General features: G+C 38.2%; 1 protein-coding gene across 1 annotated transcript in view; it reads right to left on the minus strand.

Annotated features, from left to right (window-relative positions):
• FLCN (folliculin) overlaps nt 1–13344 on the minus strand; it is a 33353-nt gene that overhangs the window by 10995 nt on the left and 9014 nt on the right. Inside the window, exons 3-7 of the mRNA XM_044661660.1 lie at nt 9826–9972; nt 8544–8765; nt 3803–3963; nt 3454–3545; nt 739–929 (exon numbers count right to left, since the gene is read on the minus strand). Coding sequence (XP_044517595.1) covers nt 739–929; nt 3454–3545; nt 3803–3963; nt 8544–8765; nt 9826–9972 — 813 coding nt within the window. The remainder of the gene's footprint in view (nt 1–738; nt 930–3453; nt 3546–3802; nt 3964–8543; nt 8766–9825; nt 9973–13344) is intronic.

A 13344-nucleotide genomic window follows, 5' to 3' on the forward strand; every position in this document is an offset into this window, starting at 1 on the left:
CCATTTCCTTTTCCAATTCATTGTACAGATTAAGAAACTGAGGCAAACAGGGTGAAGTGACTTACTCAAGGTCACATGGCTAGTCAGTGTCTGAAGCAAGATTTGAAATCTTTCTGACTCCACGCTAGTGCTCTATCCACTGCACCATCTAGCTGCCCCACATCAAGTACCTACCATAGATTATTGTGACAACCAGATGTAATAATATATATAAAAGACTGTGATCCTTAAAGCAATTATACATATCAGTTATTTTTTACAGAAAGCCCCTAGTTACTCTGAAACATTAGATAGTTTGCTAACTGTCCCTGAGAATCAATGTGCCATAATGAATAGAGCTGGCATTGAAGCCAAGAAAAGCGGGGTTCAAATTCTGCCTCTGACACCTGCTGAATGTGTGACTCTCGGCAAGTCACTTAGCCTCTTAATGCACCAAACAGCTCTTCAAGAAGCTAGGTGGCTCAGTGAATAGAATGTTAGGCCTGGAGTTGGGAAGATCTGGGTTCAAATGTGGCCTTAGACACTTCCTAGCTGTGTGACCCTGGACAAATTACTTAATCCCAATTACCTAGCCCTTACTACTCTGCCTTAAAATTGATATTAAGACAAAAGGTAAGGGTTTAAAAAAAGGAAAGAAAAGAAAATGAGGGGTAATAAGGAAATGTACAGGGCAGAGAAATGACTCTTTCTAGAGATACATTTTCCCTGGATTTCGAATCAGAGCTCTATTCTACCCACCTGTCTCATGTGTCGGAGAGATTTAAAGACGGACAGCTTTCGGGGCAGCCAGCTGCCACAGTCAGAGAGTAAAGAGGACTTGGTTGGGCATTTGGCTAACTCCCTCCCATCTGTGGCTTCAGTCATAGAAAGAGTTCTCTCTTCCTCTTCACCTTCAGAGTTGTCCCAGCTCTCTGATTCTTCCTCTAGGTCTGCAAGACAAACAGGACATATGGGAAAAGCTGTTTTTTTGAACACTTCACTCTACAGAGCTAACAGTCTCAGAACTTCACTTCATATTGTAACTACAGATTAAAATAAATACAAATTGTGTTTCTTTTCAAACCTACATGGCAGTTGAACAGAAACAACCATTAGCAGATGGATTAAGCTACTAAGAATAATTTTTAAAATAAAATTTTGACCCTTTATCTGTATTTCCCACTATATTCTTCCTCTAACACTATCCCAGAGAGCTATTCTTTATAACAAAGAATTTCTGAAAAGAGGAAGGACAAAGTTCAGTAAAATGAACCAAAATATTTTGACTAAGGTTCCATACCTTTGCAAAGTACAAAAGGATCTTCTCATCTTTTCTATGGGGGCAAGTTTAATCATCATTTTGTGGCATTCAGTTATAGTTGTTTTATTGCTGTTTTCTGTTCTTTTTATTCACATTGTTGTAACTGATCTGTATATTCTTTTCCTGTTTCTGCTTACTTCAGTCTGAATCAGTTTATAGAAGTCTTTCCATGCTTTTCTGTCCTCATTATAGTCATTACTTCTTAAAGCACATTAATATTCCACTATATTCATGTGTTATGCTATGAGTGGTTTAGCTTTTTCTCAACTGATGAACTTCTAACTTTGTTTTTGGTTCTTTCAGCTACCACAAAAAGAGCTGCTATAATAAATATTTTGGTGCATGGAGTCTTTTTGTCACTGATAAACTTTAATATAAAAGTATAGTGTTTGGGTCAAAGGCCATGGGTATTTTCTTTACTTTCTTAGCCTAATTCAAAATTGTTTTCCACAATGGTTTGGACCAATTCGCAATTCCACCAACAATACAATAATATGTTTATCTTTTATGATCCCTCTAACTTTCCAGTCTTCCAATTTACCAACACTAGATTATTGAATTCATTTTTTCCCCCTGATTCTTCCCTATCTAGTTTATTCCATTTTTAACCAGTACCAAATATTTTTGATGGTTACTGCTTTATCACAATCATTTCAGTAGGCTGAATTATCTTTTTTAACAATAGAAAGTCAGTCCATGAGAATAATGGGCTCTAAGTCAGAATACCATAATGGTACAGAGGAACATGTGTAGAGCACACTGTGGCAAAGATGTAATTAATGATCCTTGTACTAAAAGTCCTTTCTCCATTCCTAGAGTATAGCTTAACTCTTGGAAGTGGCATCTGAGCTGGACAGATTACTCAGCTGGCAGGCTGTGATAACTCTTAGGGATTGATTTATATCAATTCCTTCCCTGATAGAAGCTTGGTGAAAGGGGTAACAAGTAGGTAAAAAATTACGGTTATTCAAGGTTAATTCACCTTGTCAGGTTCTTTTTTTTTTTTTTTGTCCTGTGGATTTGGCTATGATTGTTCCACATCTGGAGCATAATTATTTTCTGGGGAGAGTTTTTGAGAATAAGTAGGTAACAGAGAAAATATCTAGTCTACCAATTTGTTGATCATATGACATGGGAATCTCTCTTTAAACATATTTCACTTCCATCATTATATCAAAAGATGGTTAGTGAGGTGTTCTACAAGTTATAACAAACAACTATAAACCACCTACATGAGATTTGAAATCTCTCTAAGGAAATTTGGGGTATTGGTCACTATTAGTAGTAGGCTATCAAACAGAAGACTAAAAAACTGAGCTGTGATGATAAACTCAATAACTCTTAATTCCTTATTTAAAAGTTTTTTAAAATTATGAGCTTATCAAATATGAACATTTCCATATGAAAAGATGAAACAACTGTGAAATTTTGACTCTATTATATATAGCTTTAAAAAAATGTAAAGAAAGTCAGGCCAAGAGTTGGGAGGTCCTGGGTTCAAATCTAGCCTCAGACATGTTCTGTGATCCTGAGCAAGTCACTTAATCCCAATTGCCTAACCCTTACCATTCTTCTATCTTAGAACTGATATTGATTCTAAGATGGAAGGTAAGGGTTTTTTTAAAAAAGCATTTAACAAATTCAACATGTTAGTTTCAAAGATATTCTACTTATTGTTGATTCCTTATGAACTTCCTTCAGTCCCATTTATTTTTTAAAATGTTTCTTTGATGCTGTTCCCTTTTTTGCATTGTTACCAGTGATCCCTCTCTCACTTCCTAATACTCTACTTCTAACTTCATTTATTCCAAGTTCTTTACTTAGAGGCTCTTTAACTTTTTTCCCTTCCTGTCAGTTTTACTGCACCTGGATTCAACTACATCTGATTCATTTACTTCAGACACAATCTATTCCACCAAGAATCAAATAATCACCACAGAAGATCTGTCTGAGTTTCCAAACACTTAGGTTCAAATTTCAAGCATTTAACTCTTTAATCAGCAGAGAGTAGGAGGCCTACCTACAAAGTTTAAGTGCTTAGTCAAAAAGAAGAGTTCTTTTCACTCAATACTTTCCACAGGTGAACAGACTGCATGTCACAGTAAGATAAAAAGGCCACCTAAGAAAAAGACCTGTCTTAATCTCAGTCCTACCAGCAAGTTTTTCCATCTGAACCAATGTGTCTTCAGTGGGTGCTCCCTCCAGGAGTTTTTCCGTCAGTCTACTGCCACAAGCTTTCAGGAGCCTGTTAAAAAAGGAAAAAGACTGATTTCTACCAATTAACCCTATTTAGCTAGTGTTTTTATAATACTCAATTTAACATGTGTTACCGAATTCAGCCAGTGTCAAATAAGCAATGAGCCACCCATTTGAGAATCACCACATTCCAAAATACATTGCCAAAACCAAATTTCATGATGGATACTGACATAATACAAAGATTACTAGCAGTCTCATTACTTTAATGGAAGCAGTAAGACCTTGTCATCAGAGGATCATTACCAAGCAAAGGAAGTATGCAGACATGCCCACAAATTTTCGTCACTTGTCAATGATGTGAGAGAACGGGCTGCATTGCCATTTCTCTGGTGTAAAAATGGAGTAAAAGCTGTGTTCATCCGCTGGGCACGTTGTGGACAGCCATACTGTTCTGCCTCAAACACCTAAAGACACAAAAATTCTGTTTACCAATTCAAAAAACCCTGCTCTTTTGGCCCAGTTCAAATCTCATTTATTCTATTAAGACTTCTTTGACTGACTTGGGCTAGAATGTTATCTTCCTATCTGAATAACTATTATATAGTTAGTAGCACACAGTTCAGCATTTAGTTGTCCTCTATTTTTTTCTGATGTGTATTATTCTACATCTTTGATCCCATCCCATCCTGTTTTCTCCAACAGATTGTGTCTAATACCATCCCCACTTTCTCTCTAATCTTCGATGTCTCTATATCTAATGGTTCCTTCCCTGAAGCTGATAAACATGCACATGTATCTTTCATCCTTAAAAACAAGAATAAAAAAAGCTTCACCAAGAAATGTATATCAAAACAATCCTGAGGTTTCCCTACAGTAAACTGACAGAAATGGCAAAATATAGAAACAGTTAATTTTGGAAAGAGTGTGGAAAGATAGGCATTCTATTGCATTGTTGGTGGAGTTGTGAATTGGTCCAACCATTGTGGAAAGCAATTTTGAATTTGGCAAAAAAAATGTCCATAGCCTTTGACTTAGAGACTTCATTGGTAGATTAAAGAAAGTGTCATTAGCAAAAAATAAAAGACAAAACTACTTGTAAAACTTAAATAGAAAAGAATATTACTATGCTGTAATATATAATAAATGTGATGAGTACCATAAAACATAGAAAGACTTGCATAAACTGTTGTAAGGAAGTAGAACTTGGAATACAATATATACACTGATGTAAGAATAGGGCGATTAGGTGGTGCGGTGGATGGAGTGCTGGGCCTAGAGTTAGGAAGACTTATCTTCTGAGGTTAAATCTGGCCTCAAGACACTTATTTAGCTATGTGACCTTGGGCAAATTACTCAGCCCTGTTTGGCTCGACTTCCTCATTGTAAAATGAGCTGGAGAAGGAAATGGCAAAGAATGGCACTCCAGAATCTTTGCCAAGAAAACTCCAAATGGGATCATGAAGAGTTGGGCACAACTAAAAAATGACTGAACAAAATGGAAAGAACAACAATAAAGTAACCCAAACTTATTGCTATAAAATTATAATGACCAAGCTTGGCCCCAAAGGAGAAAAATGAGAAGACTCCCTTGTACTTCTTTGCAAAGGTAGGGGACCATAGATGAGAAATACTGCATTCAACAACAAACTTTTTCAGCATGTTAGTTAATTTTATAGAACTTTTTCTTTCTTCTTCTTCCATTCTTTACCATAAAGGATATGGGACAGAGCTGGAGGAAGACTATAGTGGGAAATATTAAGTGATATAAAAGGAAAAGATAATCAACAAATGGGGGGAAAAACTTCTCTCTTGTCCCATCTCTCTTCCTACTGCCCCAAACACTTAAGTTTGTCTTGGTAACAACACCTAAGACTTACAAGGGCAAGGGGTAAGCAAATGGAATTAAGTGATTTATCCAGGGTCATACATTAGTGAGTATTTATGGCAACATTTGAAACCAGGTCCTCCTTACTCCAGGACTGGCGATAATTGTGCTACCTAGCTGCCCTTCATCTTATATCTCTTTTTCCTCTCCTCTGCTAACCTCCTTTGAAATATCCATCTATATACAATGCCTCTGCAAACTGGCTTCTTGCATTAACATTCAACAGAAACAGCTCTCTCCAAAGTTACCAACTGATCTGTGAATTGGCATTTTCCTCCCAGGAATCATCATTTCCTCCCAGATACTCTCTTTTCTGAATTTTCAAGACTTCTTCCTATTTTTCCTCCTGACTGTTCTTTCTCAGTCACCTTTACTGAATAATCATCCATGTTATACTCACTAACTGTGGGTTTATCCTGTCTTATCCTATCTAAAGCTCTGTCTTAGGCCCTCTTCTCTTTTTTCCCCATATATAGTTGGTGACCTCATCAGTTTTCATGCGTTCAATGATCATTTCTGGAGAGATGACCATGAGATCTGTCTATGCAGCCCTAGTCTCTCTCCTGAGCTCCAAACCTGCCTTACCAGTTACTTATTGTGCATTTGGACCTGATGTCCCATAGGCATCTCAAACCAACATGTCCAGAACAGAACTCCAACAGAAAGATACTCCCAAACCCACCTCTCTTCCAAACATCCCTGTTTCTATTGAGGTTACCACCATCTCCATCTCTCAGTCACCAACATTCACAATCTTGGTATCTTCCTCACTTTCACTCATTCTACCTATTCAGTTGTTAAACCTGGTTATTTCTCTACAATATCTCTCAAGTATATACTCTCTCTGTTCACACAGCTAATTAGTTAGTTTTAATTCAAGCCTGTATAACTTCTTGCTTAGACTATTGTAATAGTGTTCCTGCCTTCTTTCCCCACTCCAATCCATCTTCCACAGAGCAGCTAGAATGATTTTCCTGAAGTTCAAGATTATGTTTTGTTGTTGTTGTTCAATCATGTCCAATTCTTCACCCCATTTTGGGGTTTTTTTGGCAAAGAGAGTTTGCCATTTCCTCCTCCAGCTCATTTGTAGATGAGGAAACTGAGGCAAACAGAATTAAGCAACTTGTCCAGGATCACACAACTAGGAAATGTCTGAGGTCAGATTTGAACTCAGATGAATCTTCCTGATCCCAGGCCTACCACTTTATCTGCTGTGCTACCTCATTGCCCCAACCTGACCTGGAACAATAAACTCCAGTAGTTCACTAATGCTGTTGTTCATCTTTGGCTTTGGACCAATGACATCATGGAGTGTTATCTTGATTTGTGCAGGAATTAGATTTAAGTGAGGCAGAGTAGTTAGTGAACAAAGTAGCTAGCCTCACTCTCTCTTCCAGAGTCATCAAAGTCCAATGACAAGATAAAAGTCAGGACAACTGGCCCAGGATGCAGTGGATGACCTTGGTTTCTTTGATGCCTGACCAAGTTCTCTAAGGGTTCCATGGTGTCTGCTACAGCCATCTTCATAGTTAGAACAAACTTTCATCCACCCAGTCTGGCAAGGAAGTCTTCACAGGCTAGGGCAGACATCCATCTAACTCACTGGCAGGTGTCAGACCTGTTGGTTACCCTTAACCTGGTTTTAAAATGGTTTATAAAGATATTTGCCAATATGGTTTTATCAGATGCAGCTTCTTGGAGTCATGAGGGAGAGTCGGGTGAAAGGTAGACACTAAAGTCTAGACTTTAGACAGTCCTGAAAAAAGTCCTAGACTACTGAAAAGTCCTGAAAAGGGGTGGTGGTCCTTCCAGAATACCCCATACTATAATAGCTATCTATTATCTCTATGATCAAATATTCATTTGGCATTGAAAGTTGCTTGCAACTTTGCCCTTTCCTAGAATTCCAGTCTTATTACACATTTATTCTCTACCATACATTCTACAGTTCATCCAAACTGTTCTTTTTGTTATTCCTAATATATGACATTCTATTTCTGGCTCTGTAACTTTATTAGCTCTCTCTCATGCATGAAATTGTGTGAAATTAATACAAATTTTTTTTTTAAAAGATGAAAGTACTGAAAACCCATTTTGGTCAGAGTCAACCCAATCCCACCTAGACATACATGTGCACTATGGGAAAACACAAAAGGCCTTGTGTTCCCTGGTGTCTTGGAAGATGCTTGCCTCTGGTCCCCTGTGAGTCTTGGTGTCAGCAAGACTGGCCTCTGACTGAGATTGAGGTCAATTCTGTCCAAACAGGGAGACCCAAAGGGAGTGACATCAATGGCTTTATGAAAAAGGGGATTGAGGAAGCAAGAAGGGTTTTTTGGCTTTTTAGCTCTTGGCTGACTCTTGGTATGGAGATTTTTGCTGGTGTGGGTGCTTTTGGCTAATGAATGGAGACAAGCAAATTTAGATTAGCTAGGTATGGCCTTTCTCTTTCTAACTCCGACTTTTACTATCTAATAAATAATTATAAATTAATATAATCTCCAGAGAATGTTCATCATAAAATAGCCTCCCTTCTTACCTCCACTGTTATAATACCTGGTTTCTTTTAAGTCTCAGTTCAAATGCCACTTCTATATAAGGCCTTCCTTGTCCCCAAGTTGCCAGTGTCTTCCCAACAAAGTCATCATGGATTCTGTATATCCTTGTATATGTGCATGTTGTCTCCCTTGATACAATATAATCTGCTAGAGGAGAGGAACTGTTTAACTTCTGGCTTGCACCGAACCAGACACAGAAGATGTTTAACATGTTTGTAGACTGGCTGATTAAATATTCTTCTGTGTTGCCCGTGTAGGACTTACCATACTGATTACATTCAAATATTTGACAGATGTAGAAACCAAAGGAAAAAGAGAATGCTACTTAGTTTTCCCAAAAAGTAATAGAAACAAATTATAAGTTCTCTTAAAGCTAGACTGAGAACTGACACATTCTTCTATGTAAAATAAAAATAACCTCTATCTGAGAAAACAAGAAGCATTTTTTAATGTCTCTTAAACATCACTGTTAGTATTAGTGTTTTGACTTAACGGCACAAACAGGCAACCCTGTGCTCTGCTTCCTTTAGCTTTTGGTCATGCAGTGCATGATATATAGCCTTTTCCAAGCCAAACAGCAGGCATTCTCATCCCTCTAACCCACCTTCAGTGCTTTGCCTTGAAGTTCATCAATGATTCCTCGAATCTTCTCCAGTAGGAAGGGCCAGGAGTTGATGAGATAAATCCGGTCCATCATGATGGCAATGATGCTATACCAGCGCTGGAAACCCCGGGCCAAACTGTCTTTTATGAAAAAAGTGTGGCTGAACACAAAACCATGTTGTTCATCCCCAAAGAAAATGGGGCCTTCACGACCAGGACACACCTGAGAGAGATTACAACTATGCTTGAGTCAATCAGTCTTCTTGCTTCAGGAATATATAAAATGTGGTAATATATAAAAAAGTAAATGATAGCCTTCCATCTTTTTATAAGCTGACTAAATCAAGTCATGGAAAGGAATGAAGGGGAAAGAAAACAAAGAAACAAAACCAAATTCATCTGGATGGGTGACAAGATTGAAGGCCATTCTAACAAATTTTCTTTACAGGCACTAAATAGGTTTGCCGTTAATTGTTTTTTCCAGCTTGAAATTCTGATTATCTGTATACTAATGCAGATTACACCAAATTTGGAAACTGAGAAATCTCAGCTATCTGGAACTGTCTTTAAACAGGCAGAAATTGGGAGTAAAGCAAAAAAGGCTGACAACTAATCAAGAGAGATGCCAGAAAGTTCATGTACTTTACTCTTAAGAAAGCCTCTCAGGGTTTTACTCAAAGCCTATTTTTACTTTACACACAGTTCTAAAGCCCTTGAGAGTGTTTCTTCATCCTATAACAGATTAGAAATTATTAATCAGAATGGCAAAGGGGTAGACTGGAGAAGAAAGTAAACAGACTAGTACAGGTGACACACTAAGAGTTGAAAAGAAGGAAGATGACAAAATAAATATTTTTTAAAACCTAACACACAAGAGTGGGGACAAAAAAACCTTACCCTTCAATAGCACCTGAAGGCAACATAGTACTAAAGTTAATACCTCTAATTATGACCTTGAATCTCATTAAGAAGTTAAATTTTGTTCAACATTCTTTAAGAAATCTTTCTTGGATACTTAAGAGGGGCAGAATATTAGTAATCTGAAAATTTAAATGATCCATAATGACTTATTTCCACATAACCAAGATATTACCATATGCTTAAAGCTGTTAATGTCTCTTTGCTCCCCTGCAACTCAAAAATTCTTGGGTGATATTTCTTTGTCTTTTTCCAATCCATAAAAACAACAGGATATAACAACTGATGAAATAAAAATGCATCATTACTTGGAGTAGGAATGAAATTCCTCAACAAATTTCCCTTTTCAGTCAAAATTGTCTTACCTCACAACTCAAACTTCGAACACAGGCTTGGCGAACAATACTGAAGAGTTGTGGATGATTTGGGTGCTGGTGACTAACATATTTTATTGAGGTTTCTTTGTCATGGCTAATGTACCCAGGATGTCCTGCTGCAAGTGATCGACAGCCCTAATTCAAACAAGGGAAAAAGAAGGTAGAATAGATCAAAAAGCAGAATAAAGCCATTTCCCCCACAAACAAATCACAAAAGCCTGTTCAAATTTTCCATTAAAATAACCATGTATTTCTAATCTTCTTATTTAGGCACTTCAAAATACACAAATGTTTTAAAAAAGGGAGCTACCATAGACTCAGGAACTTCCCTAAGGTCACAAAACAAATTAATGATGAAATTGTGAATCTCCCAATTCCCGAGGTACATCTCCATGTGTTTAGTATCAATTTGAACAATTAATGAGTACATATTATTATCTGAATCATAAGTTTTGGAAAGGTAAGCTGCCTAGAATGAAGAAATGGTAGTGGTAACAGAGGAAAAAACCCTACAGATCTGGAAATATTTGATCTTTGTATATTATATAGTAGTGATCATGAGCCAAGTCCAATATATATGATCAGTGAGGCTTCACAGTCTGTAAGAGCCAGGCCTCTTGGTTGTTCATTAGTTTACTGTTCTCAAATAAAGCTCCCCTAGGATCCAACAGTTGAAGAAGGACCCTACCCATGAAGATAGGTTGATGCTATTAGGCTGGGAATGAGAAAATTAAAAGTCAAGAATAAAGGGGTAAGAGCTGGAAGAATATTAAAACAAAATAAAACAGGAACTATTCTACAAGTTAAAACTGGGTTAACAATTATTTGTTGAAGAAAGGTAGGTAAAGAAATTAAAAAATATGATGAAAGGGAAATAACAAGGGAGCAAAAAGGAAGATGTAAAAAAATCATTGTCAAGAAATATTGCCCAAGGAGATCAGTCTTCAAAAAGTTTATGAATTTGTTTCTAATAACAAATGGTAAAAAACAAAAGTAGAAAGCTGGGGCAGCTGGGTAGCTAAGTGGAGTGAGAGTCAGGCCTAGAGACAGGAGGTCCTAGGTTCAAACCCGGCCTCAGCCACTTCCCAGCTGTGTGACCCTGGGCAAGTCACTTGACCCCCACTGCCCACCCTTACCAATCTTCCACCTATGAGACAATGCACCTAAGTATAAGGGTTTAAAAAAAAAAAAGTAGAAAGCTAATAACCATAATCATTTTTATTTGACAGGAAGGGTAGTTCTTGACTTGCATCTAATATGTCAAAATAAAATATCAATAAAAGAAAGTTTAAAATATATGAGACAGGGCTTCCGGGTTAAGATGGCGGCAGAGTAAGAAGCAGCTCTTAACCTCTCCTGACCGAAACATACAAAACTCCTCAAGGGGACATAAAAACAAGTCCAGACGAACGGAGGAACCCCACAACAGGGTATAGCGTGGAAGGTACGTGGAATCGAGACATTTCCAGGCTATAAAGGGCTCTCACTAAATCGCGGGCTGAGCAACCGCCCCACCCCCACCCCCTCCACACTCATCTATAGCTCCGAACCCAGCTAAAAAGAAATAGGGCAAGTTTGGGGCACCCATCGAGTCATCAGCAGCTCCGGGACCTGTTCCTGAGAGCAGCTAGACTTAGGACCCCATTAAGTCAAAAAAAGCACGCGAAATCTGAGCGCGCGCGCCGGAGCAGGACGCTGGGCGCAGAGTGCCGGCTGAGCAGAGGCGTGGGTGGAGGCAGACACAGCCAGGAACTAAAGCCTAAGTGGGGAACCAGTGCAGACGGGTATACAACTGTGGAAGCAGCGCCCTGAGACTTGTAAAGAAACCTCCAGCAGAGGATCAAGCAAGAGGGCCCACCAGGGGGCTTGACCTTGGAAAAAACCAGAACTCAGACCTCAGGAGCCAATAGATTGCGAACAGACACTGAGCGCGAGGATAAAGCTGAGAAGCTGCTGGGCTAATGATGGCTACTCAGCATCAGGAAGTTCAGAAGAGAAAGAATAATAACAAAAAGAAGAAGTCTTTAACACTCGACAGCTTTTACACAGAGAAAATCCAGACAACCGAGCAAACAGAGGAGGAGAACAAACAAGCATCCGGACCCTCCTCAAATAAGGAAAACTCCTCACAAGCTATGGAACAGTTCAAAACTGAGATTCTGAGGAAAATGGAAGAGATCTGGCAAGAAAATAACAGTTTAAAAGGTAGAATCTTGCAATTGGAAAGTGAGGCTCAGAAATCAAATGAACTGATAAGCAAATTGAACACCAGAAATGACAAGATTGAAAAGGAATACCAAAAGATTATAGCCGATAACCAGTCCCTAAAGGCTAGAATCGAGCAATTAGAAGCTAATGATCTCTCAAGACAACAAGAACAAATAAAACAAAGTCAAAAGACTGAAAAAATAGAAGGAAATATGAAATATCTCAATGAGAGAGTGACAGACCAAGAAAACCGGTCTAGAAGAGACAATTTGAGAATAATTGGTCTTCCGGAAAAACCAGAAATTAATAAAAACCTGGACTCCGTACTAAAAGAAATTATTCAGCAAAATTGCCCTGAAGTCCTACAACAAGAGGGCAATATAGACATCGAAAGGATACATAGAACACCCACCATATTCGACCCAGAGAAGAAATCGGTTAGAAATATTATTGCCAAATTCAAAAGCTTTCAAGCAAAAGAAAAAATCTTACAAGAAGCCAGAAAGAGACAATTCAAATATCAAGGAGCACCAATCAGGATCACACAGGATCTGGCAGCCTCCACACTAAAAAACCGTAAGGCTTGGAATACAATATTCAGAAAGGCAAGAGAGCTGGGCCTGCAACCACGGATCAACTACCCATCAAAACTGACTATATATTTCCAGGGGAAAGTATGGGCATTCAACAAAATTGAAGAATTCCAGGTATTTGCACAGAAAAGACCAGGGCTGAATGGAAAGTTTGATATCGAACCACAAAAATCGAGAGAAACCTGAAAAGGTAAATAAATTACAGAGGGAAAAGAAAGAAAACTTATAATTTTTAAATTTGCCTTTTTAAGGGCCTCAGTGAGATCTAATTATCTGTATTCCTATGTAGAGAAATGTTATGTTTAATTCTCTGTAGTGAACTCTATTCACTATTATAATATTCACTATTATAGTAATCAGAAGAATAATTCACAGGGTGAGGGTGTAACACTAAATAATCTAAGTTGGCGTGGGGGATGGGAAAGAGGGGGTAAATAGCAGGGGATACCAAGAGAAACTTGAGTGAATAAGAAAATAGAATATTCTATTACACACAAAGAGGGCATGGAAGGGAGAGGGGACAAATACTATTATAAGAAGGAGAGGAAGAGAGCATTAAGAGGTAATGATCAAACCTTACTCTTAGTGTAATCAACCCGGAGAGGGAAGAGTAGTTAAACTATCCATTGGGAAATAAAACTCTTATCTAACCCTTCTGAGAAAGTTAGAAGGGATAAACCAAGGGGAGCAGGGGAGTGGGGAGGGG

The sequence above is a fragment of the Gracilinanus agilis genome, chromosome 1, assembly GCF_016433145.1.
Source record: "Gracilinanus agilis isolate LMUSP501 chromosome 1, AgileGrace, whole genome shotgun sequence".
Lineage (NCBI taxonomy): Eukaryota > Metazoa > Chordata > Mammalia > Didelphimorphia > Didelphidae > Gracilinanus > Gracilinanus agilis.